Source organism: Actinia tenebrosa, unplaced genomic scaffold (assembly GCF_029948245.1).
Source record: "Actinia tenebrosa isolate PJP-AT-01 unplaced genomic scaffold, QUT_ActTen_1.0 PGA_scaffold13__45_contigs__length_12533684, whole genome shotgun sequence".
NCBI lineage: Eukaryota > Metazoa > Cnidaria > Anthozoa > Actiniaria > Actiniidae > Actinia > Actinia tenebrosa.
The window spans coordinates 10,755,072-10,776,584 of record NW_028292573.1 but is presented as its reverse complement, the minus strand read 5'-3'; the positions used below and the strand labels follow the sequence as shown (position 1 = coordinate 10,776,584).

General features: G+C 37.7%; 3 protein-coding genes across 3 annotated transcripts; 2 read left to right on the top strand and 1 right to left on the bottom strand.

Moving 5' to 3' along the window:
- Positions 1-215: 215 nt before the first annotated feature.
- LOC148911829 (transcriptional regulator Simba2-like) lies at positions 216-2,977 on the bottom strand. Its single transcript, XM_089029182.1, has 4 exons — positions 2,876-2,977; positions 1,782-1,941; positions 1,465-1,574; positions 216-998 (listed from the first exon to the last, which is right to left on the bottom strand). The coding sequence occupies exons 2-3, from the start codon at positions 1,914-1,916 to the stop codon at positions 1,485-1,487; spliced, it is 225 nt and encodes a 74-aa protein (XP_088885308.1). The 5' UTR covers positions 1,917-1,941; positions 2,876-2,977; the 3' UTR covers positions 216-998; positions 1,465-1,484.
- A 199-nt stretch (positions 2,978-3,176) lies between these two features.
- On the top strand, positions 3,177-8,668 carry LOC116293199 (RCC1-like G exchanging factor-like protein). The gene is made up of 12 exons (XM_031700598.2): positions 3,177-3,329; positions 3,477-3,595; positions 4,278-4,389; positions 4,650-4,763; positions 5,125-5,237; positions 5,526-5,610; positions 5,714-5,824; positions 6,207-6,277; positions 7,245-7,335; positions 7,729-7,884; positions 8,077-8,162; positions 8,238-8,668. The coding sequence occupies exons 1-12, from the start codon at positions 3,245-3,247 to the stop codon at positions 8,388-8,390; spliced, it is 1,296 nt and encodes a 431-aa protein (XP_031556458.1). The 5' UTR covers positions 3,177-3,244; the 3' UTR covers positions 8,391-8,668.
- A 507-nt stretch (positions 8,669-9,175) lies between these two features.
- Positions 9,176-21,422, top strand: LOC116293197 (protein argonaute-2). Its single transcript, XM_089029244.1, has 19 exons — positions 9,176-9,360; positions 10,669-10,955; positions 11,289-11,342; positions 11,748-12,015; positions 12,735-12,872; positions 13,097-13,268; positions 13,939-14,122; positions 14,608-14,730; positions 14,841-14,868; positions 15,326-15,528; positions 16,387-16,474; positions 17,037-17,196; positions 17,746-17,836; positions 17,976-18,044; positions 18,709-18,834; positions 19,356-19,490; positions 19,684-19,785; positions 19,937-20,136; positions 20,569-21,422. The coding sequence occupies exons 1-19, from the start codon at positions 9,342-9,344 to the stop codon at positions 20,678-20,680; spliced, it is 2,559 nt and encodes an 852-aa protein (XP_088885370.1). The 5' UTR covers positions 9,176-9,341; the 3' UTR covers positions 20,681-21,422.
- The last annotated feature ends 91 nt before the right edge of the window (positions 21,423-21,513 follow it).

Sequence of the window (21,513 nt, the reverse complement as noted above, 5' to 3'; positions counted from 1 at the left end):
TTCACAACAATATAGTTCCTGTGCCCTTACTGGTCCACATAAATAATACTCAAGGGAATGACATGATTTAGATGGAAAAATCACTTGCTGCCCTGGGAATCAAGGGGGGGGGGGGGGGGGGAATTAATGAATTTTAATTTTATATACAATAATTTTAATCAAGAAGTACAGAAATTACATAATTTTGGTAAAGGGTTTACATTATCATCATTAACTATTTGCAAAGATTGCCTTTAATCTTTCTAGAATTGGTACAAACAACATCATCATCAAGGCACCCAGATCAAGTAGACTGATGACTAACAGTGCTTAAGCATCACCAAAGCAATCATAAAATAAATGTAAATATTGAAAAAAACTTTCTCTTTTTTAATCTAAAGAGAGAAGAGAAGCTGATATTACTTAAAACTTTTGGGAGCGTTTATCTGAAAGCCATTTAAAGGTTTGAAAACAACGAAAATGAATATCAGAAGATATGAACTCTATTATTTTCCTTCCTTATTCTGGGGCTAAAGATAACAGCTGCTCAATGACCTCACATAAGGGATGGCCACATTGGACTGATCAACAGTTACTTATGACCAGTCAAGAGGTCCGACCCAAGGGGTGTTTGGCTGGACAAATACATTTTTAGCTCTGACTTTACTTTTGGATGCTATCTGTTAGGTTCGCTTAAGGTTAATACTGCATCGCCAATTCAAGGGTGAAAGTTTTTTATCCATTTCAGACCAAAAGTCATTCCAACACTTACTCAAACGAAGATCAAAAATCTTAAATTGGAGGGAATGAAGAATGACACATAGTCTGAAATGGAAAAACTTTATGCCCAAATATTTAACTGTTTATGTTTATATAAAGAGTTTTTAAAACATGCTGATTTCTAAAGAAAATATGTACAGTTATAGAAGAAAAGCTGATCAACTATAAACTAAAACTAAATCATTGAAGTGCTGTATATGTAGAAATAATTTATAAGCAGCCAGTGTTTAGAGTGATACCTGAAAAATATAATATAATCAAATCAAGAATTAGATGTGTATATTAAGGCAGGCAGGCAGATCCGGGATTTTAACTAGGTGGGGAAGTGTTGACATACGACCTGACATACTGGTAAAAAAAAATCAAAAAGGGTAGGGTTTATACTTGTCCTTTAGAGGGTTTGATAATAAAATCAAGATGATCTAGGGGTAGGTAGTTATCATTTTATGGGGTTTGATCATGGTTTAAGGATTTTGACAACCCCCCACCCCTCACGAATATTATTTTTTATATGCTGAACCAAGCTGAGTACCAAAACATAATTCGAAATAAAGGATTCCCAAAGTAGAAAAATTTCTATTATTCTGACTGTTCCCAACCCCACAAGTTGGTATTGATGCTAGAGAATGATACCTATATGATTATTCATACTATCAAATAACGTATAGAATTTTTCATACTTTAAATGTAATAACATGTACTTACAGATAATGTGGTTAGTTAGTTTAAATGTCCTTGAGTTCATCAGGTAGAGGAGACTTGGGATGTTTACTTTCAAAATGTTGTTTGTATGTCTTTGGATCTGGCATTTGAGACTGGAAAAAGACAGACACGAAAATAAACAAAGATGAGATTTTGAAATTGCAGTTCTCTTAACTTCCAGCATACAATGGCAATAATGCACTGTGTTTTGCAATGCAGGGTGCTATTGCTTGTTTGCCATCTTTGTCTTCTTTGTCATCCTGCAACTTAAAATCCGTGATATAACAGATGAAATAATTGAGATGGAACAAAATTATTACTTTACAAACTGGACAGGAGAATTTGAGAGCCTTCTGAGCTGATTTCTTCTGATCTGAACCTTGAGCTTTCTTAAGCTTATCTTTCTTTTCCTGAGCTTTTTGCTGTGATTGAATTTTTTGTTGACCTCGTGCCATTATCACTGAATGTCCCCAAAGTATTCTATAAGTCAAAAAGAGCACTTTTATCTAGTATTTAAATAGAACATTACAGTCTTGGGTACAATTCCCCATTTAAGGCTATGCAACTTATCCTTTTTTTGGGAAACGATTTCCTTGTTTTGAAGGTTTTTTTCTCTGGATTCTCCAGTTTACTTCCCTAACCAAAACCTAACATGCTAAATTCTAATTTGATCTGTGAGTTAACCATGCCCTGACTTATCTTGGCTTTGAAGTCGTTTCAGGGTGATAATAAAATTCAAAGATTCGTTGAGTCTTAATGAGTCTTTGAAAGCATTACTGGTAAACAAAGGGATAATACTCAAGATACATGATCTGAAAGGGGAAAAGATTATGGCCAAGTTGGAAATGTCTACTGAGAAAAAGAATATAAAACTCAAAATATAAGCTTAGTACTTATAACGATAATGGTATAAAATCTATAAAACACTTCAGAAATCAGTCATAAATATTAACATGGATTGCTGGCCACTGTATTTGAACAATGTTTTTGGTGAATAATAAAGTCAATACAGAAAAATCCCAACTACTGCACAGCTGAAAAAACATCAGGATTCACGAACAACATCGTATACTAATCGTATTGAGAGGGCATTAAAGAATAAGGTATGATTCAACAAAACAAATAAGTTTGGATTAGACTAAACGATAAGAAAATCCAACCCAGCGTTTGAAAACCATAAAAATTCAAATAAAGTAGACAAATTTCTAGTTAAATCGAGTATAATTGAAAATGAAAAGAGACTCTGCTAGCAGGGAAACGTTTCGATGGATTACGAGAATGAATGAGCAATAACATTTGAATGATAAAATCGTACCAAAAGATACAATTAGACGCTGATAATTTGGCTATTTATGTTTAGATATGGAATGTAGGATATTTAATCTAGTGTAAAACGTGTTGATTTAGTACGTACCTAAGAATAAAAGGTGATTTTTTGGACGACACAAAATAGAACACAAACCAACACTCTTTCAGTCTTCGTGTTCTTCAATCTCTAATATCCAGAATGCAGTTCGAGCAGTGTTACCACAGGAAGACCACTGAAATTCGCTGCTAAAATTAAAGGATTTTAGCTCATCCAAAAATATTCTCGTTTCTCTATTTGTCTCCTTTTGTATGAAAGTTTGGTCCGTTTGGACGAGTTTTAGATGACTTTTCTCCTTATAATACAAATTATATTTTCGGGGACTGGGCTACCTGTGGTCATACTCTGGCCATGAAGGAACGCCTGATGTAGAACGTGTTTCAGTGAGAGGGATGTGCTAGTGTACTGCAGTTTCAGATGGTTGGGATTAGAAATATCTTGATTAAGTCTTTATGTAATGTACAGGCGTTGAAATATCATTCAAGGCAACGAATATTTAAAGGTAAAGCACCTCAGAAATGGAATATTCTCATGGAAATACACTTCTCCTTTAGAACCATACTTCTTCCTTCATCCTCTTCCATTGGATCTCCTCCTCCTTCTCCTCCTTCTAATCATCATAATCATCATAATCGTTTTCTTTTTGCAGTCAGATATGCATATAATTCTACTTTGGCTTATGTTTGGGGTGCTGGTGATGGAGGGCAGTTAGCACGCAGTACCTCACCAGTCAACACTTCTCCACTTAAATATACATGTAAAGAAGAGGTATATTGTACAATCATTCTACATTTATACTGATCGATAAGAATTTAAACTATTATTAAACTAAATTATCTCTCCCCCCCCCCCCCCCCCCATCCTACTACTTCTTTCTCTTTTTCACAAAATATTGCAAGGATTTTTCATACTCAAATGGACCTTTTCTGAGAGAGTGAAGATGGTGCATTTCGTGTCCGGTCTTTTTGATCCATAGTCATTTCAATCCAAGCCGTTTTGATCCACATTTTAAAAAGATGATATTAATATTATTATTAATATAATAATAATAATAATAATGATTGACTGACTGACTGACGGACTGACTGACTGACTGACTGACTGACTGACGGACTGACTGACTGACTGACGGACTGACGGACTGACTGACTGACTGACTGACAAACTGACAGACTGAGGGACTGACAGACGGACTGACTGACGGACTGACGGACGGACGGACGGACGGACGGACGGACAGTCTGACAGACAGACAGACAGACTGACGGACCGACTGACTGACTAATATAAAGATGTTTGTACCCAAGCTAGACCACAATGCATGCTGTTTATCACAGGCTCTACATTGCTTATCATCTAAATACAAATCAACATGGCCATTTGTCATTTCTTTTATTGTTTAGATTCTATTAATAAATCAATGATTGCATGTTAAAATTATGTTATCTAGGTTTCTCACATAGGGTGTGGATTTGGTTTCACTGTTATTTCTCAACAACATTCAAGTGAACTTTGGATTTTTGGCGTGAATTCTTCACTACAATTTGACAGAAGTTCTAAAGGTTTAGCATTCATTTTGTAATGTTCTATTATTGATAATACATTTTCATTTTTTTAAACATAGTGAGTAGGATTATTTAATCAATAAATATTGTCAACATCATCATTATAGTTATTATCATTGTAAATGTATAGAAATCTTTGCATTTTAGAAATAACATAATTTTTCTTAAATATTATTTCAAAACATTTTTCTTGCAAGCTTAACATATGATTGATGTACATGTATAAATTAAAGTTTGTCTTTTTATGTTTTTATCAGATGATTTTTCAAAACCTCATTCAGTAGCATTACCTGTTGAATCTCTTGATACAAGAGTAAAGCAGATTTCTTGTGGTCGTTCTCACATCCTTGTACTTACTGACAAGGAAGGAGGTAAATTCAAATAAGAAAGTGCACAGGTAGCCCAAGTTTGGTTTCTGTGATGTCATGTTATAACGAAAGGTATGGGGATTCTTCAAAAATTTCAATAAAATCATTGAAACGTGAAATAAAGCCTTGAAAATTTACCTGATCATTGCATAGCACTTCTTTTGCTCTGTGTGATTATTTTTGGAATTTAGCCCATTTTAAGGATTTTCCACCCTACCAGTTCTTACATGACACCACAGAAACCAAGCTTAGGCTACCTGTGGACAGTGTAGAAAAAAATGAATATTCACATGTAAAATTTTCACTTCACTTCATTTTCCTTTGATGAACTTCTAACATTTCAAGATGTCTTGCATTCTAACAGCATTTGCTATTGGTGGGAACAGCCAAGGACAGTGTGGCATTGGAGACGGCAGTACTAAACTGTTAAAAAGTTTTCAAAAACTCCACATGCCTGAGGGAGAAAATATTATCAAGGTGTGTGTTTCTTTTGATACCAAAGTGATGTCCCCCTGGGTTCCAAAGGCTCTCTCTCACTCCTGTACTTCTTGGGCATTGGTTTAATATGTCATCTTTGCTCTTTGGAAGTTGTGCAAGTAATTAAGGCAAGGTAAAAGATAAAGGAAACCGCTGGGATTACAAATTGATTAAATAAATTTTTTAATTTTTTTGGTATTTAGTAGAAGATGGCAGTGGATGGAGTTGCCTCTTCGCTGCTTACAAATCTCATGCAAGTGTTAATGTATATCTTTTTGATATTACTAGGTTGTTTGTGGGCTGGACCATAGTATATTCCTAACAGAATCAGGCAAAGTGTTTTCCTGTGGATGGGGTGCTGATGGACAAACAGGTAGGCTTTTCTAGTGGCTTCTGCTCCATTATTAGGACAGTCTTGCAATGCAAGTGCTCATTCTGCAGTCCATGATAATATGTACTGTTATGCTTTCATATAGGTCTGGGACACTTCAAAGATGAGACAAGTATAAAGCAAGTGAAGGGCAGCATCGAAGATGTATTTATTAGGGATGTAGCTTCTTCTGTAGACTGCTGTATAGCTGTATCAGGTGAGATTGATAAGTAATCTGCAATAGTGATGTGGCACTAATGCTTTTCCTTCCTTCCCATCCTCTTGGCCATCAAATTGACCTCCCATATGTGTTATCCATAAATATTTTCCCATATTCCATCAGATCATTAAATTTAGCCAAACAGATTGCCTTTAGCTCCCTGATGGCATCCCCAGATAAAGCACCTTCAGCAGGGGCGACACAGAGAAAAAGGACATCTGTTTTCTCAGGCTACATTAAATTTCCAACAAAGTTTTAAGGGCCTCATAGTTTTTGGCACAGTATGCACCGTTGGTGTCTTACATTGAATTTAATCTGAAGAACTATATTTTTACTAACTTGTCATTCAAGTGACTGAATTATTCCTTCATGTGATCAGACAAAGGAGAAGTATATACCTGGGGTAATTCAGAATATGATCAGCTTGGAGTAGAAACTGAAGAAAAACAGGTCAGGCATCATAGTGTATTATAGGTTAATGTTTCAATGCATTAATGAATCATTCATGTATACAGTTATTTCAAGAAACATTGAAGGGGTGAACTGCAAATGGCGTTCAGTGATTGGCGATTGCACCACCAAAAGGCACAGAGGGCATACATCCAAAAACAAATAATAGAGGTGTTTTAAATGGTTTCATTGACTACAAACCACACTCAATATCTCACCAACAACATCTCTGTTATTTACAAGAATAACAATGAGAAACACAAGTTATTCCAGCTTTCCTCGCATCTTGGAATGACCTATCTCCTATCAATAATTATCACCTATTGCTTACCTGATTACCTGTTGCCATTTGCCCCTTCAACCTTTTTTGAAATAGCTGTATCAGAAGGGGATGGGTGGGAAAACATAGCAGACCTTTATTTATTGCCAATCACTTTAGGGGGTGCTTAAATTAGTGATACCAGTAGTTTATTGGGAGTGGCCTTATGATTTTGTTTTGCCATGAGCTTTTTCAAATTAGATAGATGAGGCAGTAAGCCATTTGGGATGGGCTTGGATATCGAATAAGAAAATGTGTAATAGGTAAATTACGAGCCTTAGATGAAACAACTGAAGAAGAGTGTCATACAAGCCTTTCACAAGTTCAAGTCATGTAAAAAATGAGCCAGCTCAACTAGAAATCATGGACAACTGTTTCGGCCTGTATTGGGCCTTGTCAGCACAGTGTATCTAGTGAGTTGGCAATCCCACGAAAAAGTAGTACTAGATAGATGAGGCAATAAGCCGTGTGGGATGGGCTCGGATATCAAATAAGAACATGACATGTTCTTAAAAATTGTGTAATAGGTAAATTATGAGCCTTAGATGAAACGACTGAAAAAGAGTTTTCAAATCAGGGTCATTAAGTGGGGACTAAAACTTGTCAGCTTTGCAAAAGGTGAGACATATTCTCAAACTTTTTTGTCAGATATCCATAGCAACAAAAGCTTCTCTCCTCAGTCACCTGGGAAAGGTGGAGCACGTTTCAGCAGCTGGTTCTTTTTCAGTTTTAACGACAGGTACGTTTACACTGTTTACAGAAAGCCTGCCAGTGTGAGTGAGATTCACTATTCACAAAACATTGGCATGAAAACTCACAAGGCAACATGGTTATCAACCTTTCTTTGGTATGAAGAGGAAGAGGTGTAAAAATGTTTAGTTTTATTTGCAATGATTTATTAAATCATTTTTGACTATTTTGCATGAGCATGGCTAGTGCAAATGACTGAGAATGCAAAAATGGCACAACAGAAACCACACAACGCATTGAATTGATTATCATGGTACAAACGCAGTACTTAGACTCACAATGTACAAGATTATCTCTTGTCCAACCATTTTGAATGGACACATCACATGGTCACTTTAGGTCATGTTTTCTGTCATATGTGATGAAATGTGATTTTTTAAAGAGGATGGTGCCTTATATACATGGGGATATGGAGTACTGGGCCATGGCCCAAATGTAACATCAAGTAAATCACCTAAGAAAATCAAGAATGCAGATGAAATAGGAGAAGAAATATCTCAACTACACACAGGGCTTGATCACACTGCTGTTGTAACAGGTACATTGACTAACTTCCCCTGCAGTACATGTAATTCATGATTCCACAGGGATCCCACATGAGTTTCTTAATGAACATTTTGTTTTTATTATTATTACTCCACTAGTTAACCTCACTTGATAATGACATCGGATGATGTCAAAAAAAGTTGTAATCTTTTTGCATTTGTCTTAATAATAATTTTTTTATTAGCCTCAGGAAAGTTATTTGTATGGGGAAGAGGAAGCTTTGGTCGGCTTGGGTTGGGCCAAGAAACTGATCAATGGACACCAAAACAGGTAATTTACCCCAGTATTGTTTGATTGTTCCCATTTCATACTGATTTGTTATTACCATCTCATGGTCCTCTTTAGGTTATTCTTCCTGGAGTGGTCCTAGAAGTGAGCTGTGGGGTAGACCACATGGGAGTCATAGTGCAATATACAGACGGACCAACAAACTTGGAGCTGTTGCCTCAGTATAAAGCTCAACCTACAATTATTGATGTGTCTAACATTGTTGACTGAGAACAGGAAAACAGACCAGAGAGGCCAACTATATTATAATGTGAAACGTGTGTTTCTAGCGGATCAACTGACTGTCCTATTGGGTCAGTGGTAATGAACAACAGCGACCAGCACCAACAAGCACTGGGGTTATGAAAAGTGGTGTGCTGTTGTTGCTTAATAACTGTCAATCAGAGCATTTGGACATGTATATCTACCTTATTTGTCCTCGTTTCTTTCCACTGTTTCTTCTTGATTATTGTAACGAAGGCAACTCCAATAAATTTTGTAGAAAGCAACACTGTCACTTGCTACTTTACAAAAACTGTTTCTAAAAACTTGTGTTATGATGCTTGTCCAAAATATAATTTGATCATAGGACATGTAAGGTTAACGCCAAGTTTGTTAGCTAATGTCACTGATGGGCACCAGTAAGTACTCCTTGTCATGCCTTTCCCATGTGGGATGTATTTCTCATTTTCTTATCCTGACTCTTTGTCAGAAGACATTTTAGTTTTTAAAATGCAAATCTTAAGACATGCAATGAAAGATACTATTGAAAGTCTGATCAGCCATCTAAGGTAGGACTAATAATTAGCAGACTTAAAGACAGAGAACATTGTGATCTCAAAAAAATTAACAGGGTTTTATATAAGGATTTATTCACGTTTAAAAAAAATAAACACCTAAAAAAAATGAAATAAAGAAAAAGGAAAGAAGGAAGGAAGAAAAGAAGAGAACATGAAAACAGCATGGAAAACAAACCGGAAATACGTCATAGCTTTTCAAAAAAAGCCGCCTGTCTGTCTGTCCGCAAGCCATCGTCAACAGACCAAACCAACATGGCGTCTTCTTCTGCTGCCCTCGTCAAATAAACGAAGTCAAAACACAATGTTACGTTATTGGATCTCGCTCTAATACTATGTAATAACATATACTGGTTTTTTTTTTTTTAAAGAAGAAGATTTTATCATGGCTTCCAGTAATCCAAGTAAGTTTTTTAAATTGAATCATGGATATTGATTGATTAGTAAACTGCCTGAATATTCAATTTTATTTAACCTCAACTTGTTTTGAACTGGTAGTTCGGTGATCGAACAATTGTGTGTTAAGATATATGACTCTGACTACCACTACCGGCTAAGAAAACAAAGAAATTTATTTTTAGTTCGAATCGTACTTGTATTCAGTCGTGACTTATTGTTGTCCCGCTTTCATAGTGTTGCTGGTTCACTGGTACTAGTAGTAAAGTCAGGTTTCTTCTCGGGGTTGTCTCTCGCTTATGTGATCCTGAATATTTCTTTTGTATTCACTGGAATATGCTTATCTTTTTGTTGTGAGACGAATTTCGCTGGAAAATCAAAGATTTTAGCTAACATTCAACAGTTATAGAATTTCGTGACTCATCACACTGAACGTTCATTGCTACTAACACTAGTTAGGACTTGATCTATTGTATAAAATGAATGCTAAGACTTTTGAGTCATGCTTTATATTCTTTAGTAAACTATATAACGTTTCAAGTAGTTAACCTATTTCGATTATTATATATTTATATTTTCACGCTATGATAACAGATTTGTAATTGATACAATCACAGTTATCGACACGCACATTTGATGTCAACAAAAATGGTTATTTTACTCTATTGAGAGGGCATTTAGTTATAGAGTATTACACTATGATTAAAGTAAGTAGGCTTTTTTACTTAGAAAGTCTGTGCTATAATCGAAAGCGAAAGATCCTGAGAAAGATTTACGTATATTTACATTTTGCTTATGACTATTCTTGAAGTAAATCAAAACTAAAAAGCAAGCCTTATAGGGCTTTTAAGTTGTGACGTATTTTCGGGTCCAATCACACAAAACATCGCCCAATCTTGCCAGGATATATTCTCCACCTTCAAACAGTTATATATTTGAGCAGAAAATCCTGCTACGAAGAAAAACCAGAACAATGTCTGTAGAAGTAATTACTAATTTGGACCCGAATTGTTTTTCATTCGAATTGTGTCACAGTTAAAAGCTAAATAACAATAGAAAACATAGTTAGGTAGATTTTAGATCCTTTTTGAGTTGCATATGATTGGGAGGTCATCCAAAGCAGAGAGGTCATGACCTCCCTGATCAAAGACCTCCTATGGAGGAAGTATTTGCTTGATTAACCCTTTCACTACTAGAGTGGCCAAAAGCGGCCAATCAGTAATGTGACATTTTTCCTAGAGTGGCCGAAAGCCGTCTCACCTACCAATTTTGTGATTAACTAATTTTGTTTATAATTAATTCACTTTTGATTTCAGTTAATTGTGTTGGTGGGGATTTCAACCCTCCTAAACGTCCCAACCACGGAACCACAGGCAGACAGATTGCTCTTCGTGCCAATTTTTTCCCAGTATCCCTACCCCAGGGGGACATACATCACTATGATGTGTCGATACATCCTGATAAGTGCCCAAGAAGAGTCAACAGGGATGTCATAGAAACTATGGTCAAGAGCTTTAGTAAAATCTTTGGAGAACTGAAACCTGTGTTTGATGGACGTAAGAATTTGTACTGCAGAATGCCTTTGTCCATTGGTAAAAAACCTGTGAGTATATTTTCATTCAAACTTTATGGTTCCTATTTACTTATTTTTATCTATCTAATTTAGACAGGTTAGTAATTATTCTGTTGTATGTGTATAAGACATCTTTACCTTGCATTTACAGTAGTGTAATATTTTTCTATTTCAGACTATGTGTCATTCTCTTAAGAATAAGAATCTTTATTTTGGTTGTATCCATTTTCATGTGTCTTCTCTTGCACCACCATAAAAGAAATGATACTCTAAAGAATTACATGTGGTCTGAAATGGGTGAGCATTATGCCCAAAGCAAAGATCTTGGTCTTGTTATTAACTTTTTATGGCTTTCTCTTTTAGACTGAATTTGAAGTGATTTTAGCATCAGAAAACAACAAGGACAAAAAATTCAAGGTATACCAACTGAATGGAATAACTGGAAACACCATCTTTCTCTCTCATGTTTTCTGTGCTTCTGTGTGTCTATCTATATAAAATTAATATTGTATGAAACTGGGCTGATCATATACATATATAAATATAATTGTAGTTAGGATTGATGATCCTGATATATCCTAAGATAGGTTTGTCTCTAGGATTTCACACTTTTGGGGTTAGTATAGTTTAGACTTTTCCATCCTTCAAGAAAGACCTCTTAAGTGATATAAAACTACTTGATGTCATGATCTTTTTCATAGAGAATTACTTGATGTGCTGCATCTGTTTAACCTGATCATAAATGATTCACCCTCCCTAAAAAACCTTCCTGCATCTCCCCCTGAAATTTCATTTGAGTGTCATCTTTTTTTTATGTCAAAGGTTGTAATAAAGTGGGCATCACAGGTCAGCATGTTTGCTCTACAACAAGCACTTGAAGGACTCAGCAATCAAATCCCTTTTGAAGCTATTCAGGCATTGGATGTTGTGCTGCGGCACTTGCCATCAATGAAATATACTCCAGTTGGAAGGTCATTCTTTTCTCCTCCGGACCTGTACTTTCTTCCTTTGGAGGGTGGGAGAGAGGTTTGGTTTGGCTTTCATCAAAGTGTCAGGCCATCACAGTGGAAAATGATGCTTAACATTGATGGTAAGGTTATTGAAGGAGCTCTTCTTGTGGGTTGCATGATCAGTAGTTATACAGTAGCCTATCACCTCCTGACTTAGATCAGCCCAGAGGTTGTTTCAGGGTTTAATCTGTGAGTTAGCCATGCCCTGACTGAGATCAGCCCAGAGGTTGTTTCAGGGTTTAATCTGTGAGTTAGCCATGCCCTGACTTAGATCAGCCCAGAGATTGTTTCAGGGTTTAATCTGTGAGTTAGCCATGCCCTGACTTAGATCAGCCCAGAGGTTGTTTCAGGGTTTAATCTGTGAGTTAGCCATGCCCTGACTTTGATCAGCCCAGAGATTGTTTCAGGGTTCTATCTGTGAGTTAGCTGTGCCCTGACTTAGATCAGCCCAGAGGTTGTTTCAGGGTTCAGTTCGTGAGTTAGCCATGCCTTGACTTAGATCAGCCCAGAGGTTATTTCAGGGTATCAATAGGATTTGGAAAAAATGAAAAAGGACAGGGAAAAGGGGATGGAAGGGAGGGAGAGGTGGGGCATGAAGAGTTGGGAAAAAGGAAAAGAAAAAAAGAAGAAAGGGAAAGGAAAGAATGGAAGGGACTGCGGAAGAGACAAGGGTTTTTTAAATTTTGGTTTCGTTCAAACCAATAACTTTGATAATTAGACGTTTCAACCATTTACCAATGGCCTCAATCAGTAAAAAATTAAGTATATTTCTTATCGTAATCACACTTTCCTCTTCCAGTTTCTGCTACTGCTTTCTACAAGTGTCAACCTGTTGTGGAATTCATGAGCGAGGTATTGCGAAAAGGAGAAAACGAACTCGAGAAAAGGGCTACACTTAGCGATGCAGAAAGGCTAAGATTTACCAAAGAAATCAAAGGTAAATGTACCTTTATCTCCATTTTCTTTCCGATTTGTCTTTTCTTTCTTGAAGGGAATTAAGAGGAAAAGAACTGATACAATATTGCAGTCTGTTTTAAACTCTGTTGCTCACGATTAGTCAGTTTTTGTGTAGAATATTCATGTGTTTCAGTGATTTATCTATTTAGATATCGATTTGCATATAATAATTTGTTTCTGAATTTTTTCTCGTTCTTCGTGAAGGATTGAAAGTCGAAATCAACCATTGTGGTACAATGAAACGCAAATACCGAGTCATCAACGTCACCAAGCTGCCTGCTCAATCATTACAGTTCCCTCTGATAACCGAGGCAGGACACACTACTCCTATTACAGTCGCTAAGTACTTTGAAGAAAAACATCATAAGAAATTAAGGTAAGATGAACTGTACAGAGAAATCCTGTTTCATATACGAACGCAACGTGCGCGCGTGCCGTATATGGGCGGTTATAAAGCACGCTGGAATTTGCAGAACACAAAAATATGTTAATTTTCCCGGCTTAAAACTGAGTTTTATATTACGGACACATTATCTAGATCTTTTGGCGATCGTATTCATTTATTTTACCGTCACCCGGTTGGATGAGTTGCTTGAGGATCGGACTGTTGTGCGGGAGGTCGTGCGGCAGCCCCCTTGCCCCACCCCCTCCGCGACCCCTGAGGATGGACGACATCTTGGGTATTAGAGCAGTATTAGAGCGTATGAGTGGGAAATATCTTATGTATGTACCGTAGCCGTGACTATGCGTTGTGATTGGACGAATTACTGAAAGACAATGGGAAGCCATTTTAATGCCACTACTCAGCATGTCGTACCGTGTACGTGCTGTAATTCAATACAGTATCTTTCCCACTCACACGAAACGTAGAAACGTTCTCTTATGCACTCCTTCCATAAGTGCTCCACTTACAGCTATAGTAACATGTATTCAAAGGGAATCTCGAAGCACGGGGGATGGAATCGTCGAAGTAAACCTCTTGCTTTGCTGGTAGAGCACTTACCGACATCAAAGTTTCCTAAAGATTTTTTCTGATTTTTCGGTAGATATCCTCATTTACCGTGTTTACAAGTCGGACAAGAGCAGAGACATACGTACCTACCACTAGAAGTGTGTAACATTGTCGCAGGACAGCGTTGCGTGAAGAAACTCACAGACGTACAGACATCCAAGATGATCAGAGCTACAGCAAGGTCTGCACCCGAAAGAGAGAAAGAAATCAATGGGCTTGTAAGTACAACTGTATACAATAGTTTCTTCGATTTTGGTTCGACGTATCTGATTATTTTTATATCTATTCGAGGATATGCGCGTTGAAAAACTTTAACGGTACGGTTCCGAGTATCTTGATTGGTTGTCATTCGCAGCGATTGGTTTATGGGAGACCATCGTCTCCATGCGATACGATACCATGCCGTGCCTGTGCGCACGCAGTTTTCGTATGACCGTGAAAAAGTCGGCGCCGTATGCGTGCCTTGGCGCGACCTTGATGTTTTCTAGAATTTTGATTGGAGGATTTTTTCCATTATTTTTTCTCGTGCAATGTGATTGATCTGATGTATACCTTGCCGTGTTACGACCGTGTTCGTGCCGCGGTGAGCTTTTCACAGCCTAAACTGGCTACAGGATAAACGCGCGCTCAGCACGGGCGCACAACAAAACCTTCGTCTAACATATCCTTCTACTTCTATCTTGAATTTATCTCAATTTCGCAGGTTAAAAAAGCCAATTTTCCTGACGACGAGTTTGTTAAAGACTTTGGATTAACGATAAGTAACAGAATGGTTGAGCTCAAAGGTCGTGTTCTGCCTCCACCAAAACTTATCTTTGGCGGCAAGGTAATTTGCTTTAATTTCAATTCTTTAAGTTGACCTCTACAGAAAGACTCGTTAATTGAACTTCATATAATGTACATTTTTTAAAAAGATGGTTTTAATTTTTCCCCCAGGAAAGTCAAGCCGTAACTCCAAGGGCCGGTAAGTTCTGTTGTTCTATAGCCTGCGTTCAGTCGGTATAATTTTGCAGTTTGTTGCGCGCATTTGCTTCTGCTTCTTGTCTTTATTTCACTTTCGTTTTAAGGGTGTAAGAGCTTGTTTAACCTCTGAGGTTGTTCTCTTGCATCTCCCAAAATATTTATAACTCATTCAATTTATGTATATGTTTCGTGGAAATAAAAACTGTTGTAACTGTTGTTGTGACTGTTATTACACTCCTTCGCAAAATCATTCTTCCAGACAGCGTTGCAAATACGAAAGCAAGCCGTTCATAAGGCAAAAATCGACTTATAAATTCTAATTCGATCTTGGGCTTTCACCTAGTATGGATCTGAGGGTTCCGTTCGTGATTGTCCCACTCTGTGATTACAGCCAAAACTGGTAGATTTTTTAAAAATATTTCCAAATCCTAACAGTGCCTTCTTCTTTTCCCTTCAAGGTGTCTGGTCCATGCAAGGGAAACAACTGTTCCACGGTATTGAAATCAGAACCTGGGCCATCGTATGTTTCGCCAATCAAAGAAGTTGCAACGAAGAAACGCTAAAAAAATTCTCCTTGATGTTGATGAAAATTAGCGCAGAACAAGGCATGCCTATTCGAGGTCAGCCATGCTTCTGTAAATTTGCCCGTAATCAGGAAGAGGTAAATATATTATGTATAATATGTGTCACATCGTTCCAGACCTTGTCACGCATTCTCATGTGTCACACCAGTCTCGTCCATACGTCCCAAATTAAGAGCCTGTCTTTCTAACTAAATCTGGGTGTAAGTTATCTTCATTCTCAAGGTCGGTTTAGACGGTACGATTTTTGCCTACAACAATCGTATGCAACACGCTCGTGCCATCCTACAACTCGAGTCGTAGCGTGTAAATCGAGCCTACAACTCGCCTACGACAGACGCGAGCGTGTTGTATACGATAGTTGTAGGCGAAAATCGTACCGTCTAAACCGGCCTTCAGAAAGGTGGCCTGTGTGTCACAGCCTGTGCTTCTGTTGTCAGCGGAAAAGTAGGGTCTGGGAACGAGAGATAGAGGGGTAAGGTGTGCTAGATGGAAAACTGTATTACGCATGTCCAAAAAATGGTTTGGGTGGCATGAGTGGTTTACTGCTCGCCACTTACCGCTGTAGTCTGAGTTCGAGCCCTGGCTCAGACTGGATCATATTTGAGTTGAGTTTGTTTGATGTGTTGTTCTCTCCCTTGCCACAAGGGTTTTCTCCGGGATCTCCGGTTTCCTCCCTCCATAAAAAGCAACATGTGAGTTGACTATTGTATGCTGTAAACTCACGGAAGAGCCCCGTATGGAGAGTGGTGGTTGTAATATATCTCTCTCTTATATATGACTCTTCTGCAGCGCAGGCTCTCATTCGGCCGATCGGTTACCCAGGTCAACGCGGAACGTCAAGTCGGGATACTGTGGAAGAGTCTGGATTGGAAAACCTATGAAAATTATTTGTATTTAACTCAAAGCTTTCTTATCGTGATTTTCTTCTTTTCAAGGTTGAACCTATACTTAATCATATAAAACAGACGTACCCCAACATACAGCTTGTTGTAATTATTTTACCAGGAAAAACACCTGTTTATGGTAAGAACTTCAGTTGCTTTGGACTTAATGTCAAACCCTTTCTTATTCTATCTCGTCTTCTGTTTTTCCCTTTCCTCTCCTCACCTTACCCCTCAATCTCTCACTGTTTCTCTCTCATCCTACTGTCCTACAATCTTTCCTCCTTTTTTTCTCTGTTTGTCCCTCTTTCCCTAACACCCTATGCTCTTTGAGGTCCTCTTTCCTCCTTAATTCCCTCATAGTCCCTCACTTCATTGCCTCCCCTCCCCCCCCCCCCCCACATCAAGTTTGTCTATTTTTTAAAATAACAAGCCACAATTTAACGAAAAAATGCTGTTTTATTTTTTGCAACGATGACAAATTCAGAGCGCGCACAAAACAATATGTATTTAAAAAAACTATCGACTATCAGATAATGGAACAAGACTAAAACGACTTTAGACCGCGCTTTAAAACTCAGTTATTTTCTACGAGAAGATCCTTAAGTTTTGGAATAAAAGGACTAAGGATGTATGCAAAAGGATGGTCCAAAATTATTCAATCCATTCTTTAAAAGAACTAATAATAATTTTCTATCTTATAGCTGAAGTAAAACGAATCGGTGACACATTATTAGGAGTGGTCACGCAGTGCATACAGATCAAAAATGTCAACAAGATCTCAGCTCAGACAATCTCAAACCTCTGCCTGAAGATCAATGCTAAGTTGGGTGGCATCAATAACATATTATCGCCAGAAATACGGTAGGTATTCTTTAAATAAACAACATTCATCTCCTACTAGGTTTTTAGATGGACTACGTTGTGTATCATCGCCATTTTAGCGTTAATAAGGCTTTTTGACCTAAGAATATCACAAGTGCACTATCTAAAGGTGAGGTAATACGGGCAAAAAATCGCGCAAACTTGTCGTGCAACGTATGCAGAGCAAATGTTGCTCGTATTAATACTCCACTCGCAACAAAGTTCCATTGTTGCAAATAATAGAGTGCGCACCTTGCCAGGACCTCGAGTCCCTTCGCCCGCCTCTCATCATGCTTGTTTGCTTTCGTATTCCTTTTTTGTTTGTTGTCCTTTGTAAGTCAATCGTGATGAAAACCTATAAATAAATAAATAAAATAAATAAGTAGAGTTTTTACCTCGCGCAATGCCTTGGCGGCAATGTCTCAAATTGTTGCCCAATTTGTAGTACAGTAGAATTTGATTTCACTTCTCTTACTGACTGCTGCAACGCGGCGACATATACCACTGACCTCCACTGACTGACGTTTCCATGACATTTTCTATTTCCAGTCCACCCGTATTTCGTGAGCCCGTGATATTTTTAGGCGCTGACGTCACACATCCTGCTGCAGGAGATGAAAAGAGACCTTCTATCGCCGCGGTGAGTAAGAGGGATCCCGGCAGTTAATGCATCGAGACTCTGTTTTTTAACTATAGGGTAACTCTCTTTCTGCTATACATCTTGGAACTAATAACATATTAAATGGTTTATTAATGTATATAAATGTTACGTCTTTCAGGTTGTTGGAAGCATGGATGCTCATCCTTCTCGTTACTACGCTTCAGTTCGTGTCCAGACTCACAGACAGGTAAAACTGCGCACGAACTCTTTGTGTTGGGTCTAACAGTGATTCTCAGCTCGGATATTCAATCAAAATCGAGGCGCGCGGCTGAACATTCATAAAACGCGATAGAAGGGATGTTGCGTTATTTCTAAATCTTTTAAATAAGAACATGCGTAATAGGTAAATTACGAGCCTTAGATGAAAAGACTGAAGAAGAGGGCCAATGGTCCTTTCACAACTTTAAGTCGCGTAAAAGTCGCGTAAAAATGAGCCAGCTCAACTAGAACTGAACCGTGGACAGCTGTTTTGGCCTGTATTGGGCCTCGTCAGCACGGTGTATCTAATGATCTGGTAGAATCCCACGAGAAAGTAGTACAATAATTAAGTATGTATGAAAGCCAAAATATAGTAAAAGCAGCACAGTCACTGTTCAGTATTTGTTGAAACATTGGGACGGAGAGATGACACAATTGAGTGACTATTAAGTTAGAAAGAGTGGCCTTGCGTTAAGCAGTTTGCGTATGCATTAACAAACTATAGGTCACTACGTTTCTACGCAAATGTTATTGCAGGGTGCAAAGTTCCTCCTGAGTTGCGCAAAATCTACGACCTCGAAATATCGAGAGAGACGCGCTCTGTACGCTAACCCAGGGCAGTTTCCAGTCTCTAACGTTATGTTTCTTGGCAGGAGATCATCGCAGAATTAGGAGCCATGGTTCGTGAGCTTCTTGTTCAGTTTTATCAGTCGACGAGACATAAACCTCAGAGGATCATCTTTTATCGCGATGGAGTCAGTGAAGGGCAATTTAGACAGGTGAGCTACATGTTTACATTTAATAATAAATGAATAATAATAAATAATGGGATTAACAGTGGATTCCACAGGGTGGCTCTTCTTCCACTGGATTCCAATTGGACTTTAGAAGTTGATTTTTGCGGAGGGAGGAAAGCCGGAGCTAGAACCCGGAAAACCCTCGAAGCACAGGAGAGAACCAACAAACAACTTTACTCACATACGACACCGAGCTCAGCGGGACTCGAACCCGGGTCGCATTGGTGAAAGACCACATTTACAACGAAAAGGTTGATTTTTGATGCTAATTAATTTCAATGATGATCACGATAACGTTCCGATGATGATAACAAATTGTTATGCAACTGGCAATAATGACAGAGCAGATTTCTTGGGAACTCTCTACGCAAGACGCAAACGACAACAGTGAATCGCGGCACCTCCGTACCGTACATTTTTTCCTCGTTACAACGAAATCGCTGTGTTGATAACAATGCTGCGTTTCCACTGTCAACAAAAATCGTGTTTTTTCTCCCTCCTAGGTTCTTGTTCATGAGTTGAAGGCAATCCGAGAAGCTTGCATCAAGCTAGAGGTTGGATATCAGCCGGGAATATCGTTCATAGTCGTGCAAAAACGACATCATACTCGACTATTCTGTCAGGAAGACAGAGATAAGGTTAGTGTTGAGACTATGGATAGGAGATGTAACCAGGACCATAGCGAGGGGTAACATTCCACTATCCTCAACAAACCATCCCAACTCCTATAACACAGGATGCATGGCATACCAAATGTAAAGGGCACAAACAGCACTTAGTCAATGCAAGTAGCTATCATTAATCGTTTTTACTGGATTATTGTTGTTACAGTGTGGAAAGAGTGGCAACATTCCTCCTGGTACTACAGTAGATCATGGTATCACGCACCCTACCGAATTTGACTTCTTCCTTTGCAGTCACGCAGGGATACAGGTACCATTACTGCTAATTCTTGTTATTAGTTCCTTGTTATTGTAATCTAAAAGGCCCGTTCATAATATCAATTTTGTCGCACCACTTGAGCAACAATTTTGTTTTTGAGCTAAAAGTTTTTCAATAGTGTATAACGCATTGTTTCTGCCAGGGAACCAGCCGTCCATCACATTATCATGTGCTGTGGGATGATAACAGGTTCACTGCAGACGAGTTGCAGGCTTTGACTTATCAACTGTGCCATACATATGTCCGCTGTACGCGGTCTGTGTCCATACCTGCCCCTGCATACTATGCTCACTTGGTTGCTTTCAGGGCTCGTTTTCATATGATGGATCAAGATAAGGAAAGGTATGGGGATATTATTATTGTTATTATTATTATTATTATTATATTATTATTATTATGATTATTATTATTATCATCATCAGAGTGTTATATTTGGAAATCCGCCACCTTGTATTTTTCATACGAACTACATCTGTGACCTCTGGCATATTTTCTAGATGTCACTTTCAAGGTTTTCCCATCCACTTTAATGCACGCTGCAACAAGTGCTTTTTTATACTTTTATATCACCATTAACATCATTATCATCGATACATTATCATCATTACCATCAGTGTTGACATATAATCATCATCATCCTCATCATCATCATTATCATCACCCCATCTTACATTCATCGTCATTCATCGTCATTCATCTAATTTACTCTAACGATTTTTATCACATCATCGATATTGGCAAATCATGACATTCAATCTTGGTGTTTTTCCATAGTAACGAGAGTGGCTCCGGCAACAGCACAGGAGATGACTCCAGGCCACCTCAAATCTTAGCCAAAGCTGTCCAAGTACATCCAGACATTCTTCGCGGGATGTATTTTGCTTAACATCTTTTTAAAGCAAAAGCAGTCCTAATTTAATTTTATTGGTATTTTGCTTTTATTAGAGTGCATGCAGTAAAACAATAAATAAAAACAAAGTCAATACTGACAAAATAGTAGCTATTTAGTGACTAATAGTTGCTGTCACTCAACCAGAACATCATTACACAAAAGACACAAATGGTCACTTGTGTATTTGTCTTTGTGTAATGAATGTTCTGGTTGAGTGATATCATTTACTGAATAGTAGAGTACAAACACTAAAAGTGTGTAACATAAATACCATTAAATACTGCTAAATTATGCTAATCCTATTGTTTTCTATTGTTTAATTAGCACTATTTACTACTAAAGAGTGCAAAGTGTTGCACACTTTTAGGGTTTGTACTCTACTATTTGTCAGTATCAACTTTGTTTTTATTTCATGGTTTTACTGCAATGCTCTCTATGTTAGTATGATTTTTGTCATTTCTTTTTAGTTTTAAAACTTATTTTAAATTGAAAACTCTAATGTTAATTAATTATAATAATGGCTCATATTTCGATCACCAATCACAAAGAAACCTACCACCCCTATAAAATAATTAGATGCAAACCTTAGAATAAGATAGTTATATAGTATAAGGGATAGAGATTGAATCTCAACTTAAACACTGTAAACAGTTCCCAAATATATTTTATGAGGCTTTCAAAAAGGCAAAATATTATAAATATCTTTTAAAAGAAATAAATATGAAGTAATTAACAATTCTTTCTTTCTGTTGTCCCTTTTTATTCTCGTAATTTCTCTTCTGTTCATTTAATTTTTGTTTTTTCTAATGGTTGGCTAGAGCTGTGCT

Bases quoted from the DNA above. Each gene is read 5' to 3' on its own strand.
- LOC148911829 (XM_089029182.1), bottom strand. From the start codon at position 1,916: ATGGCACGAGGTCAACAAAAAATTCAATCACAGCAAAAAGCTCAGGAA. The intron at 1,575-1,781 runs GTAATAATTTTG...GTCTTTTTCCAG, and splicing joins TCTCCTGTCCAGTTTGTAAA to TCTCAAATGCCAGATCCAAA.
- LOC116293199 (XM_031700598.2), top strand. From the start codon at position 3,245: ATGGTTGGGATTAGAAATATCTTGATTAAGTCTTTATGTAATGTACAG. The intron at 5,238-5,525 runs GTGTGTGTTTCT...TGATATTACTAG, and splicing joins AGGGAGAAAATATTATCAAG to GTTGTTTGTGGGCTGGACCA. The intron at 8,163-8,237 runs GTAATTTACCCC...GGTCCTCTTTAG, and splicing joins ATCAATGGACACCAAAACAG to GTTATTCTTCCTGGAGTGGT.
- LOC116293197 (XM_089029244.1), top strand. The intron at 10,956-11,288 runs GTGAGTATATTT...TTTCTCTTTTAG, and splicing joins TGTCCATTGGTAAAAAACCT to ACTGAATTTGAAGTGATTTT. The intron at 18,835-19,355 runs GTGAGCTACATG...TCTCCCTCCTAG, and splicing joins GTGAAGGGCAATTTAGACAG to GTTCTTGTTCATGAGTTGAA.